Here is a 12,676-nt window from a genome sequence, read left to right on the forward strand (position 1 = left end):
CTCTGTGGTCCCTCTCCTTTTCTGGGGACCAAGAGCATATTAACTATCAAATGAATTCACTTTAAAGTTACTTTTAATTACAGACAATTAGAAACAAGGGAAATGTAGTTCACTACATTTCAGTCATTATCAGAATAACCATTAGCGTGGGAATAGGGAAAGAAGAACTGGGAGCCTCTGAAGCAAATCTAAGCATCAATGTGCAGTCATGTAACAAATCATGAGGCAGACGATGGAACTTAGATCACAATGGATCGACAAAGCCCCAGCGCACAGCGAAGCAGCAAAGGAGAGGGAACCACAGGTGACACGCTGGCTGGCGATTCTCAGCCCAAGGCTTAGCAGGCTGCACAGACTTCAATTTCCCTTAAAACCTTGAAAGCAAGAACCCAAACACTGAAATGTTTTTATTGAGCCACATTTTTTTTTCTTGTTATATATAGTCCTGCCTAACCTAGAACTAACCATGTAGAACAAACTGGGCCTCAAACACAAAGATCCACCGGTTAGACCACAATTTCACGGTCTAGCTAATGCAAACACTATTGCTACAGGGTGTTCAGAGTACTCAGTACAGAAACGTAGTGAGCAGCTCGCTGCTTAGATCAAGACACAGGACACATACACGAGGGATGTGGTAGGCTACACCATCTATGTATGCTTTATACATTCTATGATACTCAACTGAGAAAATGCCTTAGTAACGTACTGCTTAGAACGCAAACTTATTGTTAAGGCACAAGTATATATAAAATGCGTGTTTTAGGTGTACTATGAACCATTAAGTTCTTTTTCATAGACTATATTTACCAATCACATTTTTAAATAAGTCAAAACTATTTTTGCGTCCTTTATGAAAAGTGGAATATAAAAAAATTAACTAGTCTTGATTTTATCATTAATTAAATCTTAATTCTTCAAATGTTTTCTATTCTGTTATGTAGCTTCCAAATAATGAAAAGTACAAATGGTTAAGAGAAGGTCTAATTCCTTAGAGTTTTGTAAACAAAATCAAAGAATATGTACTAATGAAAGTTCTACAGAAACAGAAAGAAATGAAGGATAGGTAATTTTTAAAAAGTTGCAAGCAATTCCACCTAGCTGCAGCACTCCATGGTATTTATCGTAAGGAAGTTGTGTCTGTATGCAGAGATGCCTGTGTGGTGATGGTTACTGCGTGCAGGAAAAGCCAGGCTACAGATAAGTAACTTAGTGTGGGCATGAAAGAAGTGCTACTGTACATAGAGAAAAGCAGGAGGAAAGGACAGACCTTCAAGACGATGTATTAATCAAAATAAGACAAACACAGAAAGGCAAGGAAGCAAGGTCTCATGGTTTCTCTCCAAGAGTGTAGAGGGCTCTGAGGATGAGGATGTGACTGGGAGAGAGAAGAGTCCAAAGGGGGGATGGGATCAACGCGCACCTATACAGAAATTTCACAGCGACCCACCAATGTATACAATATATTTGCACAATAATTATAATAAACAGTATGAAGAAAAACGTTATAACGTGATCATCAAGGTGATCAAAATAAAACACTCAGAATGAAGTGGAATTCTTTCATTTCCACAATATAACCTAATACTATACATGACCTGCTTCATTTATATTTTAGTATTTAAGTGACTTTAAAGTTAAATTACTAGCATTAAATTCAAATCATTTGTCTCTCCACATAAAATGAGACACCCCCCCCCATCACACAAAACTTGAGCGTATTGCAACTATGAGTCCTACGTACCCACAGGATACAATACCTACTTCATTTATAAAATCCGATACTTTAACAGAAAAACAGCTTAATTCAGAATGATAAAAGACCTGAGTTCTTAAAACTAGATATTCTTTAGCTTAATTGCAAAATATGCTTTTCAAAGTAATTAAGAAGTGAACATTTTATGATTCTTATTCAATTTCTTTCTCTTAAACCAAATATTCATTGGTCTTCTTATAAATTTTTATAAATTATATAAATGACAGTTTGATATTAAGACAGGAAAACAAACTAAACTAACCAATTTCTACCTTTCCCTCAAAGCTGCCTTCCCATCTGTTTACAAGTCACACTAACAAAGTTCTCAGGACCGACCTTCGGGACCCCGGGCGGTGCTGCAGGGAGGAAGGAGTGCTCACACAGCTCCAGGTGCCTCTCTGAGTTTGTCTTCCCGTACAGGAGAGTGACCACTACACCCCTGGGGGAAATAGTTATAGATTAAAATACAAAGTATGTCTGTTTTATCAAATTTGTTAGTGAATATACTGCTCAGACTTTATGAGTTACCATTTCTTAAAAACTAAGTCTGGAAATTTGGATAATCAAGACTGACAAATTTTGTTAGTCTTTGAAATTTAGAACAGCTAGAAATATTCAGTGAATTATATTGTATTTTTGGAAGTTTTACTCAAATAATTTTTATTTAAAAAGCCTTCAGCCAGGTAGTGGCGGTGCACACCATTAATACCAGTACTGAAAGGGCAGAAACAGGCAGCTCTCTGTGAGTTTGAAGCCAATCATGACTATGTAAAGAGACTGTCTTGAAAAACCAAAAACAAAACAAAACAAAAGGCAAAGGAGAGGAAGGAAAAAGGGTAAAACAACATGGATGATGTCTAAAAGAGAAATCGCATTATTATTTATTTACCTAAAGTTACATATAATACATACAAGCCTCTGTGTGTGTGTATGTGCATTGGTGTGGTACTGTATGAGTATATATGTATGTGTCGTGTGTGAATGAGTGTGCTTCTGTGTGAGTATGTATGTATATGTATGTGTGAGTGTATGCCTGAGTGTTTTCAAGTGTCTGTGGGTGTGTATGAGGGTATATGTGTGTGAATGTGTAGGTGTATAGTGTGCATAGGTATGTGTGTACGTGACTCTGTGTGTAGGTATGTGTGCATGTGTGCTAGTACATGTGTACACATGTCTCCAGAGTTCGTAATACATATTACCTGTGGTAGGGCAGACATTCTTACTAAGATTCAGTGTGGGCCTGTTTCAGTTTAATCTGATTATGAAGCACACTTACAAAACACCAACAGCTGGGCATTGTGGTTCATGCCTTTATAATCTCAGCACATGAGAGGCAGGTAGATCTCTGAATCTGAGGCCAGCCTAGTCTACAAAGCTAATTCCAGGATAGCCAGGGCTGTTACATAGAGAAACCGTGTCTTGAAAAACCAAAATAAATAAATTAATAATCTACCCAATACATACAAAGAAAGTCCTGAAATAATGCAGGACAATATTTTATGATTTTAAAAAAATACATTGTGCTTTTTCCTCAAAAAGTTTTTTTCTTAACAATTGTAAATAAAGGATTAGCTTTAAAAACTGTAAGGAAAATGCCTACATCATCATCATTTTAGATGGATAAACTACAGAACTCTTCAAAACCTGTTCTTTGTCACAGAGCAAGATGAGCTGCCCCCAGGAAAATACATCCCTTCCAAACACATCTTTACATAACAAAACACATCTTTAAAAACTTAATAATAATTTAATTAATAAAATGGCAGAGCCAAACTAGCAAACAACTCTGACCTTAAGAAATGTCATCATTTGACTTTAAAAAATGTATTTTGTTGCTTAAATTTACAATCCACTGAATGACACAAAGTTTCCCTGCAGAGGCATCAGTCCTCAGAGTCAAGGCCACAAAAAGGGAAACTCAGAAGGTGATGAACTTGTTGAGCAACCCTGAATACTCTGAGATTGTCTCAGGAGCTAATCCTCTCCAGCTGGGTACAGAGGAAACAAAGGACCCTGAAGACGGGGTGGGGGTGGGGGTGGGGGTGGGTGGCAAGCAGGTCGGCAGCCAGTACAGAATCGCACTAGTTCAGGGCACAGCAGTACCCTGGAGTTTCAGACTCCATCCTATGACTCTAAGCAATATCTAACCTTACCATGCCTTCCAATAACCTATTTTTATCTAAAATTTTTATACAATTCTAAATATTCAAGCCATTTTTTGAAAATTATTCCTTGATAAATTAGCAAATTCAGAAAGGGGTCAATAAAACTTCTAGTACTTCTGTAGTGAGTCACCCTTCTGTGTCTCAAATCTCTATTTACTGTTAAGAAATCCTTCTCAAGTCTGGTGGAGGTGGTTCACACCTTTAATCTCAGGACTCAAAGACAGGCATATCTCTAAATTTGAAGCCAACCACAGTGAGTTCCAGGACACCGAGGGCTCACAGAGAAACCCTGTCGGGATGGGGTTGGGGACAGGGAAAGAGATCTACCATCTTAGAACTCTGAGCTTTGTCTCTAAAGCTAAAATTTCCCCTCTTTCCAAAGTGTTGGGAAATATTGACAAAAGGCTTATTCTACTTATGAAGTTAGTAGAATTTCTACCTTTTAGATTCTAAAATTTAGAAAAACATTTCTTTAAGAAAAATAATCTTTTCAGTCAGCAGAAGCCACCTTGACCCGTGGGAAAGTGCAGCCCCACAAGTCAGTGCAGCTGGAGATCTCTTCTGGCTCGGCTCCTGCGTCTGTTGCAGACATCCTGTACCAAGGTTTTCATTATCAACTGAGACACTCTGAACTCTATCACCTGACTCCTGTGGCTGAAATAGATTTATTTATTTATTTCAGTAACAAGATACTCTGTCTAGACAATTACTAAGAAAATACTGAATCTAACAAGAGCTACAGTTTTGTGGAGTCTATGACAGAACTGCTCAGTCATCACTGTGTGCTCCCTAGAAAACGAACATGACTTTCAAACCTATGGCTTGAAAGAGGTGATGGGTAGTAGGTGCCTTCAGAAGTCACCCCTCAGTGTCTACAGGCACTGATGTTTTTGTTTACATGTACAGTCAAATAAATCATCTGAAACCGGAAGCTCAGAAACTCCTCCAAATGTTGGGAGGTTTCAAAATATTTTCAAAAAGAACTAGGAAGTGTACACCATACACTAATCACATCACAATGGACTTTCTCAACACACATCAAGAACAAAACACTCATCTGGCTGAGCTGCACTGGACAGTACTACACAGGCATGTCCCCATCTGGAGTCTAATACCAACTGTTCTGTTACAAAGCATTGATAAAGCTTGGCTGGAACCTTCTTTGTAAAGGTTTGTCAATTTAAACAAAATCATAAACATTGCAAACAAAGTAACAATAAAGAGAAAACTGTAAAAGCAAGTATTTATCTGCACTGTCTGGATCAAAGTAGAAACATTCATCAGAAGGCACAATTAGTATCTGCCATCCAGTTAATGAAATAGGACCTCCTAAAAAGTAAAACTAGATGTATTATCTCAGCTGATCAAAGCATCACAACAGATAATAAAATTCTAACCTTAGCCAGGAATTACATCAAAACTTTTCATATTATGAAAAACATTTTCATCTTTAATCACTGAAATTGCATTTGTAAAGATAACCACCACATACAAATGGGTATCTTAATTTTACTTGTTATTTTAAGCTTTAGTAACAAAATTTGAGAAAACAGCATTCACAAATAAATTATACTATGAGTTCTAAGTCATTTTATTTCAATTTTAACAAATAACACACAAGTTATAAAATCATCGCTGTGCACACTTACCCTCCCACAAAGCAGAGGATATAAAATGCCAAATAAAATATCACAAAGGGTCCAAAGGTCACTAGAAAAAGGACAATGCCGAGGCTTCCCCATCCCCATATGGATAGACTGGCCTGAAACAAAGCAGAGACAAGAGGAGGAAGAGATAAATAAAAACCAAAGGAAGAATTCTTCTTATGAATTAGCAAAAACAATTTCAGTAGTTTTTAATTTCTTCTTTTAAACACTAATGATTTTAAGTTTGTCCTTTTATACATGTATGGTACCATTTCAGAAAGTATTAAAATATTTACTTTTGGAAATATATCTAAGAAACAATACACAGAGATTAACAGAGATCACCAACAAATATTGAAAAAAATGTGATGATACTACTGAATGAAAACCTTGCATGAGAAATAAATTATATAATAACTGAACATTTGTAGTTGCAAAAGCATACAGAAGAGTTTGAGTAGCATGACTAACTAGTTTACAAAGTCATTATTATTTATAATACTTTAAAATTCAATCTCAAGAATAATAACACAAAGAAACAATTTTTTAATCAAAATTTCAATGTATGTAATCTATTTCACTGAAAATTATGGCATTTTTGTTTGATCCAAATGCTACACAGAAAGTTATGAACATAGACTTGAGAAAATCCCAACTTGCACCACCAAAGCTAGCCACAAGTTTCACAAAGCATTCCCAAAGTCTCCATCCCTAGAAAGAGAAGCTGTCATAGAGAATCACTGTTTTATCTAGTGAACGTATTCCTTTGTTAAGGGCAAACTGGATTTTAGCAATGTAAGTCATAATGAATAAATAAAGATATTCAATTCAAAAAGTGTCTCCATCAATTTGCTGTGTACTGTGATATATACAAAGATGGCATTTGTCTTCTGTCAAAAAGAAGCACAGAGAAGAATGTCTTATAAAACAAAACAATTAGACACTGAACCAAGAGGAAAAAGGGATAGAAAGCATGGCAAGATGTTACACTACACAAAATTACCGACAACAACCATAGCACAGACACCCGCATTACAGACTGTGAATGAAAGGGTCTGTGTGTCCCTCCAGTTGCTGACTGCTTCCTATGCAATAAGATCAGCTCAAGTGCTGACACAGAGCTCAGACAGCGCTGTCATACACTTCCACACATGCACACTCATGAGGGAGAACACACAGACAGGGAGCACACAGTCCACCAGACAGAGAAAAAAAAGCAATGGGACGGCTCAGCAGCTCCACTGGTTAGAGAACTCAGGAGCAGACAGCTTCTCCACAACTTACTTGGAAACAGTATTTTCATTTACTCACGTCCTCTCCTACGCTCTGCGTCCGTCTTTCTGCGACCACCACCCATTTGCCTTTATCTTTATCATCCTTTCTCTGCATCCTAACCACTGACACCTTTAACCAGGGCCAGAATGGCTGTTAATTATTTTTTTGTTCTGCCTCCCCATTCTCTTTCTCGGATCAGGTGGGAGTAATACTTCACCCACAGAAGTGGTCACCTGCCCTTCCTCCTAAGAACTCAAAGTAGGGCAGTGATTGGAAATAAAGCAAAAAGCAGCCTGGTCCCTCTGGCTGTCATTGAGCTCAGCATACAACACCTACACCTGCCCGCAATACTGCCCGGTGCCTGGCAACAAGAGACATTCTGTTTCCCAAGGTCCCTCCCCAAGAGCGCTGATAAACTCTCCAGAAAGGTGAGAGCAGACATGGTGCAGGCACTAGCCAGCCCACCTTCTCCAGCGCAGTCTGACTTCATCTTAGCAGTGCTGCCATTTCCGTATACACATATGTATGCTTGTTTGTTTCAGAACTAAATAACTGGTTGAGTAATGACATTCATACACTTTTAAAACAGTAAAATGGCTATCACAGGACAAAAAGGAGCCTGAAACTGGAGACAGGAGAGCCTTCACAAATACTCTCTACCAGGTTATTTGGTTCTAATTATAGAAATCTATTTAGTATCATGTTGTCACACCTGAGGACCTGAGTTCCACATGCTATCTTCTCCATGTGTGTGCTGTAGCATGCTTGAACACACACAAAATAAAAGGAGGAATGGATAGATGGGAAAAAAAAAACACAATACCTGTTTTTTAAAAATAAATAAATTTTCAAAGAAGTAATCTCAAATAATTGATATGACTGTACTCCTGTTTAGTTTACCAAGGGCTGCAAAGGTAAGTGCATGTCCTCAAGTTTAGATTCTTCCGAGTCTCCAAGCTCTCATTTGAAAGACAGCAACTGGCCCCTCAATAAAACCAGGCTTCTCATTCACTCAAGCAAAATTTGAGAATCATTATAATGTACAAGATTCCAGCAATTTAACAGAAAATTAATGATATTACATACACATAAGAAAAAGTCTACAAAGCAATGCTTTGCTTAATTAAGGAGAGAATTTTTGTTTTTATTTATTCTTTTGCAGTTTCACTGTGTGTGTGTGTGTGTGTGTGTGTACACACTTCGGTCATACTCTGCAAAGCCAAGGGTCTCACCCTCTGCCCGGCACTTCTTCTACCCTAGGCAAGCACTGTGCAGAACTGTATCCCGAGACCAGGGAGAAACATAAAACCCTAGAGAAATAAGTCAAGTGATCATTTGCTTTGGTGTTACTCTCCTACAACTATCTGCTAGTTTTAAATTAAAAATTCCTTATTGAAACATTATCCAAAAAAGATTTTTATTGAATAAAAAATTTAATTCTTATTATTCCCTAAAATGATCAAGGATAATGTAATTTTGCACTATGTCAAAAACCTTCACAAATTTAGACAAGCATTACCTAAAGATAAAACAGAAAAAAATCTACAGGGCTCATAACATTAAAATAATACTTATCCCTCCCCTTTTTTTTTTTTTTTTTTTTTTTTTTTTGCTAACACACATCAACTTTGAAACGTCTCTGCTGGTTTACCCAGGAGCCACACACAACTCTAAGCTGGTAACCTTTAAGGTTATCCATAGTTTCGCAGGTTTCCATTCACAGCATCGAAGCCAGTAGCACCCGGTGCTTTTCTTAACCTGTCAGAATGGTTTAGCCTTTTGAATCAAGAAGATTTTAGTTATAAATCTTCCTAAAGTTAGTCTCCTCTAAAAGCTAAAAAGGCTCTGTAAATCAAGTTCAAAATCATCCTCAGCTACACTGAGTTCAAGGACAAACTGGGCTACAAGAGACCACACCTTATTTTTTTAAAAAAAAAATGACATGCACACACATGTACATATAAAATGCATATATTAAAAATATTAAGGTATAAAAACGTTTTTTAATTCCCAAGGTCACACACCTAATACTGTAGTGGGTGGTAGTTATGACAGAAATCCCTAACTGGCTAAAATGCCAAGAATCACTGTTTGATGATAAATGGGATACCATCTAAGGCTCAGAATACATACATCATGAAGGATGGAGCAGGAAAAACGTGAGCGCATAAGGATGGCAGAAATGTGCAATGAAAAGGTATCTTCTGAACATGACACAGCCATTGAACTTAAGCATCCACGACAGATGTGCATATACGCACAAGACTGGACCCCTAAACATTTTATCATAAATAGGGGAGTCATGAGGCCCCATCCCTCAAGACCTATTGACAAGCGTGGCTGCCAGAAGAGGGGTGCTGTTTTCTTCAGTGGGTTGGCCTGATACGCTACTCATACACCACTATTAAACAGACTCTCATGTAGATGGAACGACGGGCTGCGTCCCGCCACCCGGCTAGCTTTACCCAAAATAATTACACGGAAACTGTATTCTTTTAAAAACTGCCTGGCCCATTAGTTTTAGCCTCTTATTGGCTAATTAACCCATATATAGTAATCCGTGTAGCACCTCGAGGTGGATCGCTTACCAAGAGAGATCTTAACCTGCGTCCATCTCGGAGAGGAGAGGCTCCAGCGAAGCAGAGAACCAAGTGGAAGAAGAAGGGCCGGGCCTCCCCCAAACCCGGTTCTTTTAAAGGTATGCTTTGCCCCTGGAGCGGCCACGCCCCTCAGACAAGGGATTGGTCAGCCGCCCCAACACTCTCACCCACACACCTGCAGGCAATTCTAACTAACTCATTGGGGTCCACACGAAAAGAAAAGCTTGGTGGTAGGGGTGGGACCTTAGTAAGGGGTTAGTGGGAGAGAGGAAGAAATGAGAATGGGAATGGGAATTTAAAAAAAAAAAAAAAAAAAAAAAAAAAAAAAAAAAAAAAAAAAAACACCTCAAAGTCCTTATGGATATACATGAAACTGTACAAAGATTTTTAAAAGACAAAAAAAAACCTATTCTTTCAAAGTCTCAGAATCTAGAAAAAAAGTATCATGTATGCCTCTTGATAATACAGAGGAAACAGAAACAAATTATTTTATGCCCATCAAAGCCAACTTATGTTCAAAATTTATAATTCACCACATACAACTAATACTAGAAACTTTATGTATTTCTAGAAACTCACTAAGACTCTTTTAATGCAGAATTCTCAGAATAGATCATCTCTCAAGTTAGTCTGCCCATAGCCAATTAATTAAGCAGCTTTGTTCATAAATGCACAGCATATTGCATTGTACAGCAGTCCTAGAATATTCTGGCATGTAGGAAGTAGGGCCAAGTGAAGACAGCTATTTAAATCAGCAGGTGAACAGGCTGTCAGAAGCCCACATGAAGTGCCTTGGGCTCTGATCTGAATCACTCTAGACAGGATAAACTACTCTTAGAGGTATAAGAAAACAGGTCTATTTTTGATTGTTCTATGTATTTATTTTTATGTGTGCTGTGCCTTTATGTGCATCACATGTGTGTCTGGTGCCCACAGAGACAAGAGGGTGCCAGATCACCTGGAACTGAAGCTACAGACAGTTGTGAGCTGCCGTGGTTACCAGAAATCAAATCCAGGTCCTCTGAAAGAGCAGCCAGTGCTCTCAGCCGCTGAGGCATCTCCCCAAACCCCAAATACATTTTATATATATTACATGGCAGAGGGTAACCAGATAGGGCCAAGAATCTCAAGTTTATACACATTCAATGCCACCCTTAAATTATAAATAGTTCAACAACCAAAACAGCCCTAAAAATGGCATTCTCACAAGTCTAGTCTGTCTTCCTCCAACCTTACTCTATCTATAGTAAGCTGGAAGCTATTCTCTAGGAATTTCAATTGAATGCTATCTTGACAACAGACCAAAGCCTCTCTTAAGATTATAATGTGATCAAGGTCTGGTATATCCACGTCAGTTTACTAAATATCCATTTACTAGCTAAAAAGCAAAATTAGAAACTAGAGGAGAGAAAATAAGGGCGGACTATGGGGAAAGCCCGTGGAGAGATCTAAATGGAAGCGCTCCTCTTCACCTGGCCATATGGCTTCAGCATCACATGGTCCTGCCAGTACAATCCATGCCAACACTCCACCCTTCACAACAAAACCAATTAACAGCACCCTCCTCCTTCTCCCCAGGGAATACCATGTAAAAATAGCAGCAATGTCTCAGTCAGCTCCACATACTCTGGTCCAACGAATCTACTGCCTGTGATTTCCAGGGGCAGCCAGGCAGGAATCTAAACTATCAATACTGAGTGAACAGCCCAGCCTTCTCTTTCATGTTCAGTAACAGAAGGACAAACAGGCTCTTTCACTCTCTCCATTCAAGGTACCTAGTGGACCTCTGGAAGGAAGCCTGACGATGGTGACTTGTACAAAGTTTTCCATACTGCTGTGAAGCAGGCAGGGACAAAGACCATGCGGACAGAATGGGTTTTCCAAGTGGGAGGATAACCACAATGAGTAAGTTCTACCTCACACACACATTCTGGTTCTCTGGTAAAAGAACTGCTTCCCTTACGCATTTCTAGGACAATTACTTGCATATATATAGATGACTTCCAAGTTCTTAATTTTGAAGGTTTCGTTTGTTTCAATTTTTTGAGTCAGGGTTTCTCTGTAGCTCTGGAGTCTGTCCTGGCACTCACTCTGTAGACCAGGCTGGCCTCGAACTCACATAGATCCACCTGCCTCTGCCTCCCAAGTGCTAGGAGTACCAGGGTCCAAGTCCTTAATATTTTTATCAAAGCAGTGACAATAATGATCTCTCACTAGCTAACAGGACTCTAAGAATCCAATAAGGAAAATATAAGAAAATCAGCTGCTATGACTTCGGTGAGTTTTAAGAACGCATTTGCTATTCCTGTGTGTACGCACTTGCCCCACCTTTGCGTGGTTCTAGTAAACTCCAGTTGCATAGCAGCTCCTTTACCACTGAGCCATCTCGTCTGCTCAAACTCTTTCTAAACTAGAGCCTCTCAATTCTAGAATACCCACACACAGTGTATGTGATTGACTCACAATACAAGCTAGGTTAGGCTGCACTCCTCCTCCGTGCTCCCACAACACAAACAGTGAAATCAACGAATTAGGGACCAGAAGCAACTACAGTATTAAAATTAAATCAGAAAATCGTATTTCCTAAATGTTTTCTCTGATGCAGGAAGAACAATAAAACTACATAAAATGCTTATGAGGTTGTACAGAAATAAATAATCCTGACAGACCTGCCACAAATACTCTGATTCAAAAATGCAAACCCGGTTTGCTACAGTTTTCTAGATTTCTGACAAGAGTCTTAGCAGACAGGCGTAGGAAACAGACTGATCAAGAAACTACTAGAAGCCGGGCGGTGGTGGCGCACGCCTTTAATCCCAGCACTCAGGAGGCAGAGGCAGGCGGATCTCTGAGTTCGAGGCCAGCCTAGTCTACAAGAGCTAGTTCCAGGACAGGCTATAGAAACTACAGGGAAACCCTGTCTCGAAAAACCAAAAAAAAAAAAAAAAAAAGAAACTACTAGAAACCTATTTCTCTATCATAATATTAAACGTAAAGATTTTTTTAAATAAATTTTTTAAGATTGAAAGATTTGTTAAAAATAGACTTGAGGGCAGGCAAAATAGCTCAGGGGTTTAAGGTACAGGGCACTCTTCTAGAGGAGCTGTGTTCAAGGTTCCCAGCTCTCACAGTGACCCACAACCATCTATACCTAACTCCAGGAAATCCGACACTCCTGACTTCCCTGAACAGCAGACATGTAAATGGTACACAGACATATGGACAGGCAAAACA

The 12,676-nt window shown here is 38.8% G+C and overlaps 1 protein-coding gene across 4 annotated transcripts in view; it reads right to left on the reverse strand.

The window, feature by feature from the left end:
• Snx13 (sorting nexin 13) overlaps nt 1–12,676 on the reverse strand; it is a 99,372-nt gene that overhangs the window by 54,746 nt on the left and 31,950 nt on the right. For all 4 annotated transcript variants that reach the window (XM_038337728.2, XM_038337727.2, XM_038337725.2 and 1 more), the window contains exons 2-3: nt 5,571–5,683; nt 2,093–2,195 (exon numbers count right to left, since the gene is read on the reverse strand). Coding sequence is in view for 1 of the 4 variants with exons in the window: in XM_038337727.2 (XP_038193655.1) it covers nt 2,093–2,195; nt 5,571–5,683 (216 nt within the window). In the remaining 3 variants the exon portion in view is untranslated. The remainder of the gene's footprint in view (nt 1–2,092; nt 2,196–5,570; nt 5,684–12,676) is intronic.

Source organism: Arvicola amphibius, chromosome 7 (assembly GCF_903992535.2).
Source record: "Arvicola amphibius chromosome 7, mArvAmp1.2, whole genome shotgun sequence".
Lineage (NCBI taxonomy): Eukaryota > Metazoa > Chordata > Mammalia > Rodentia > Cricetidae > Arvicola > Arvicola amphibius.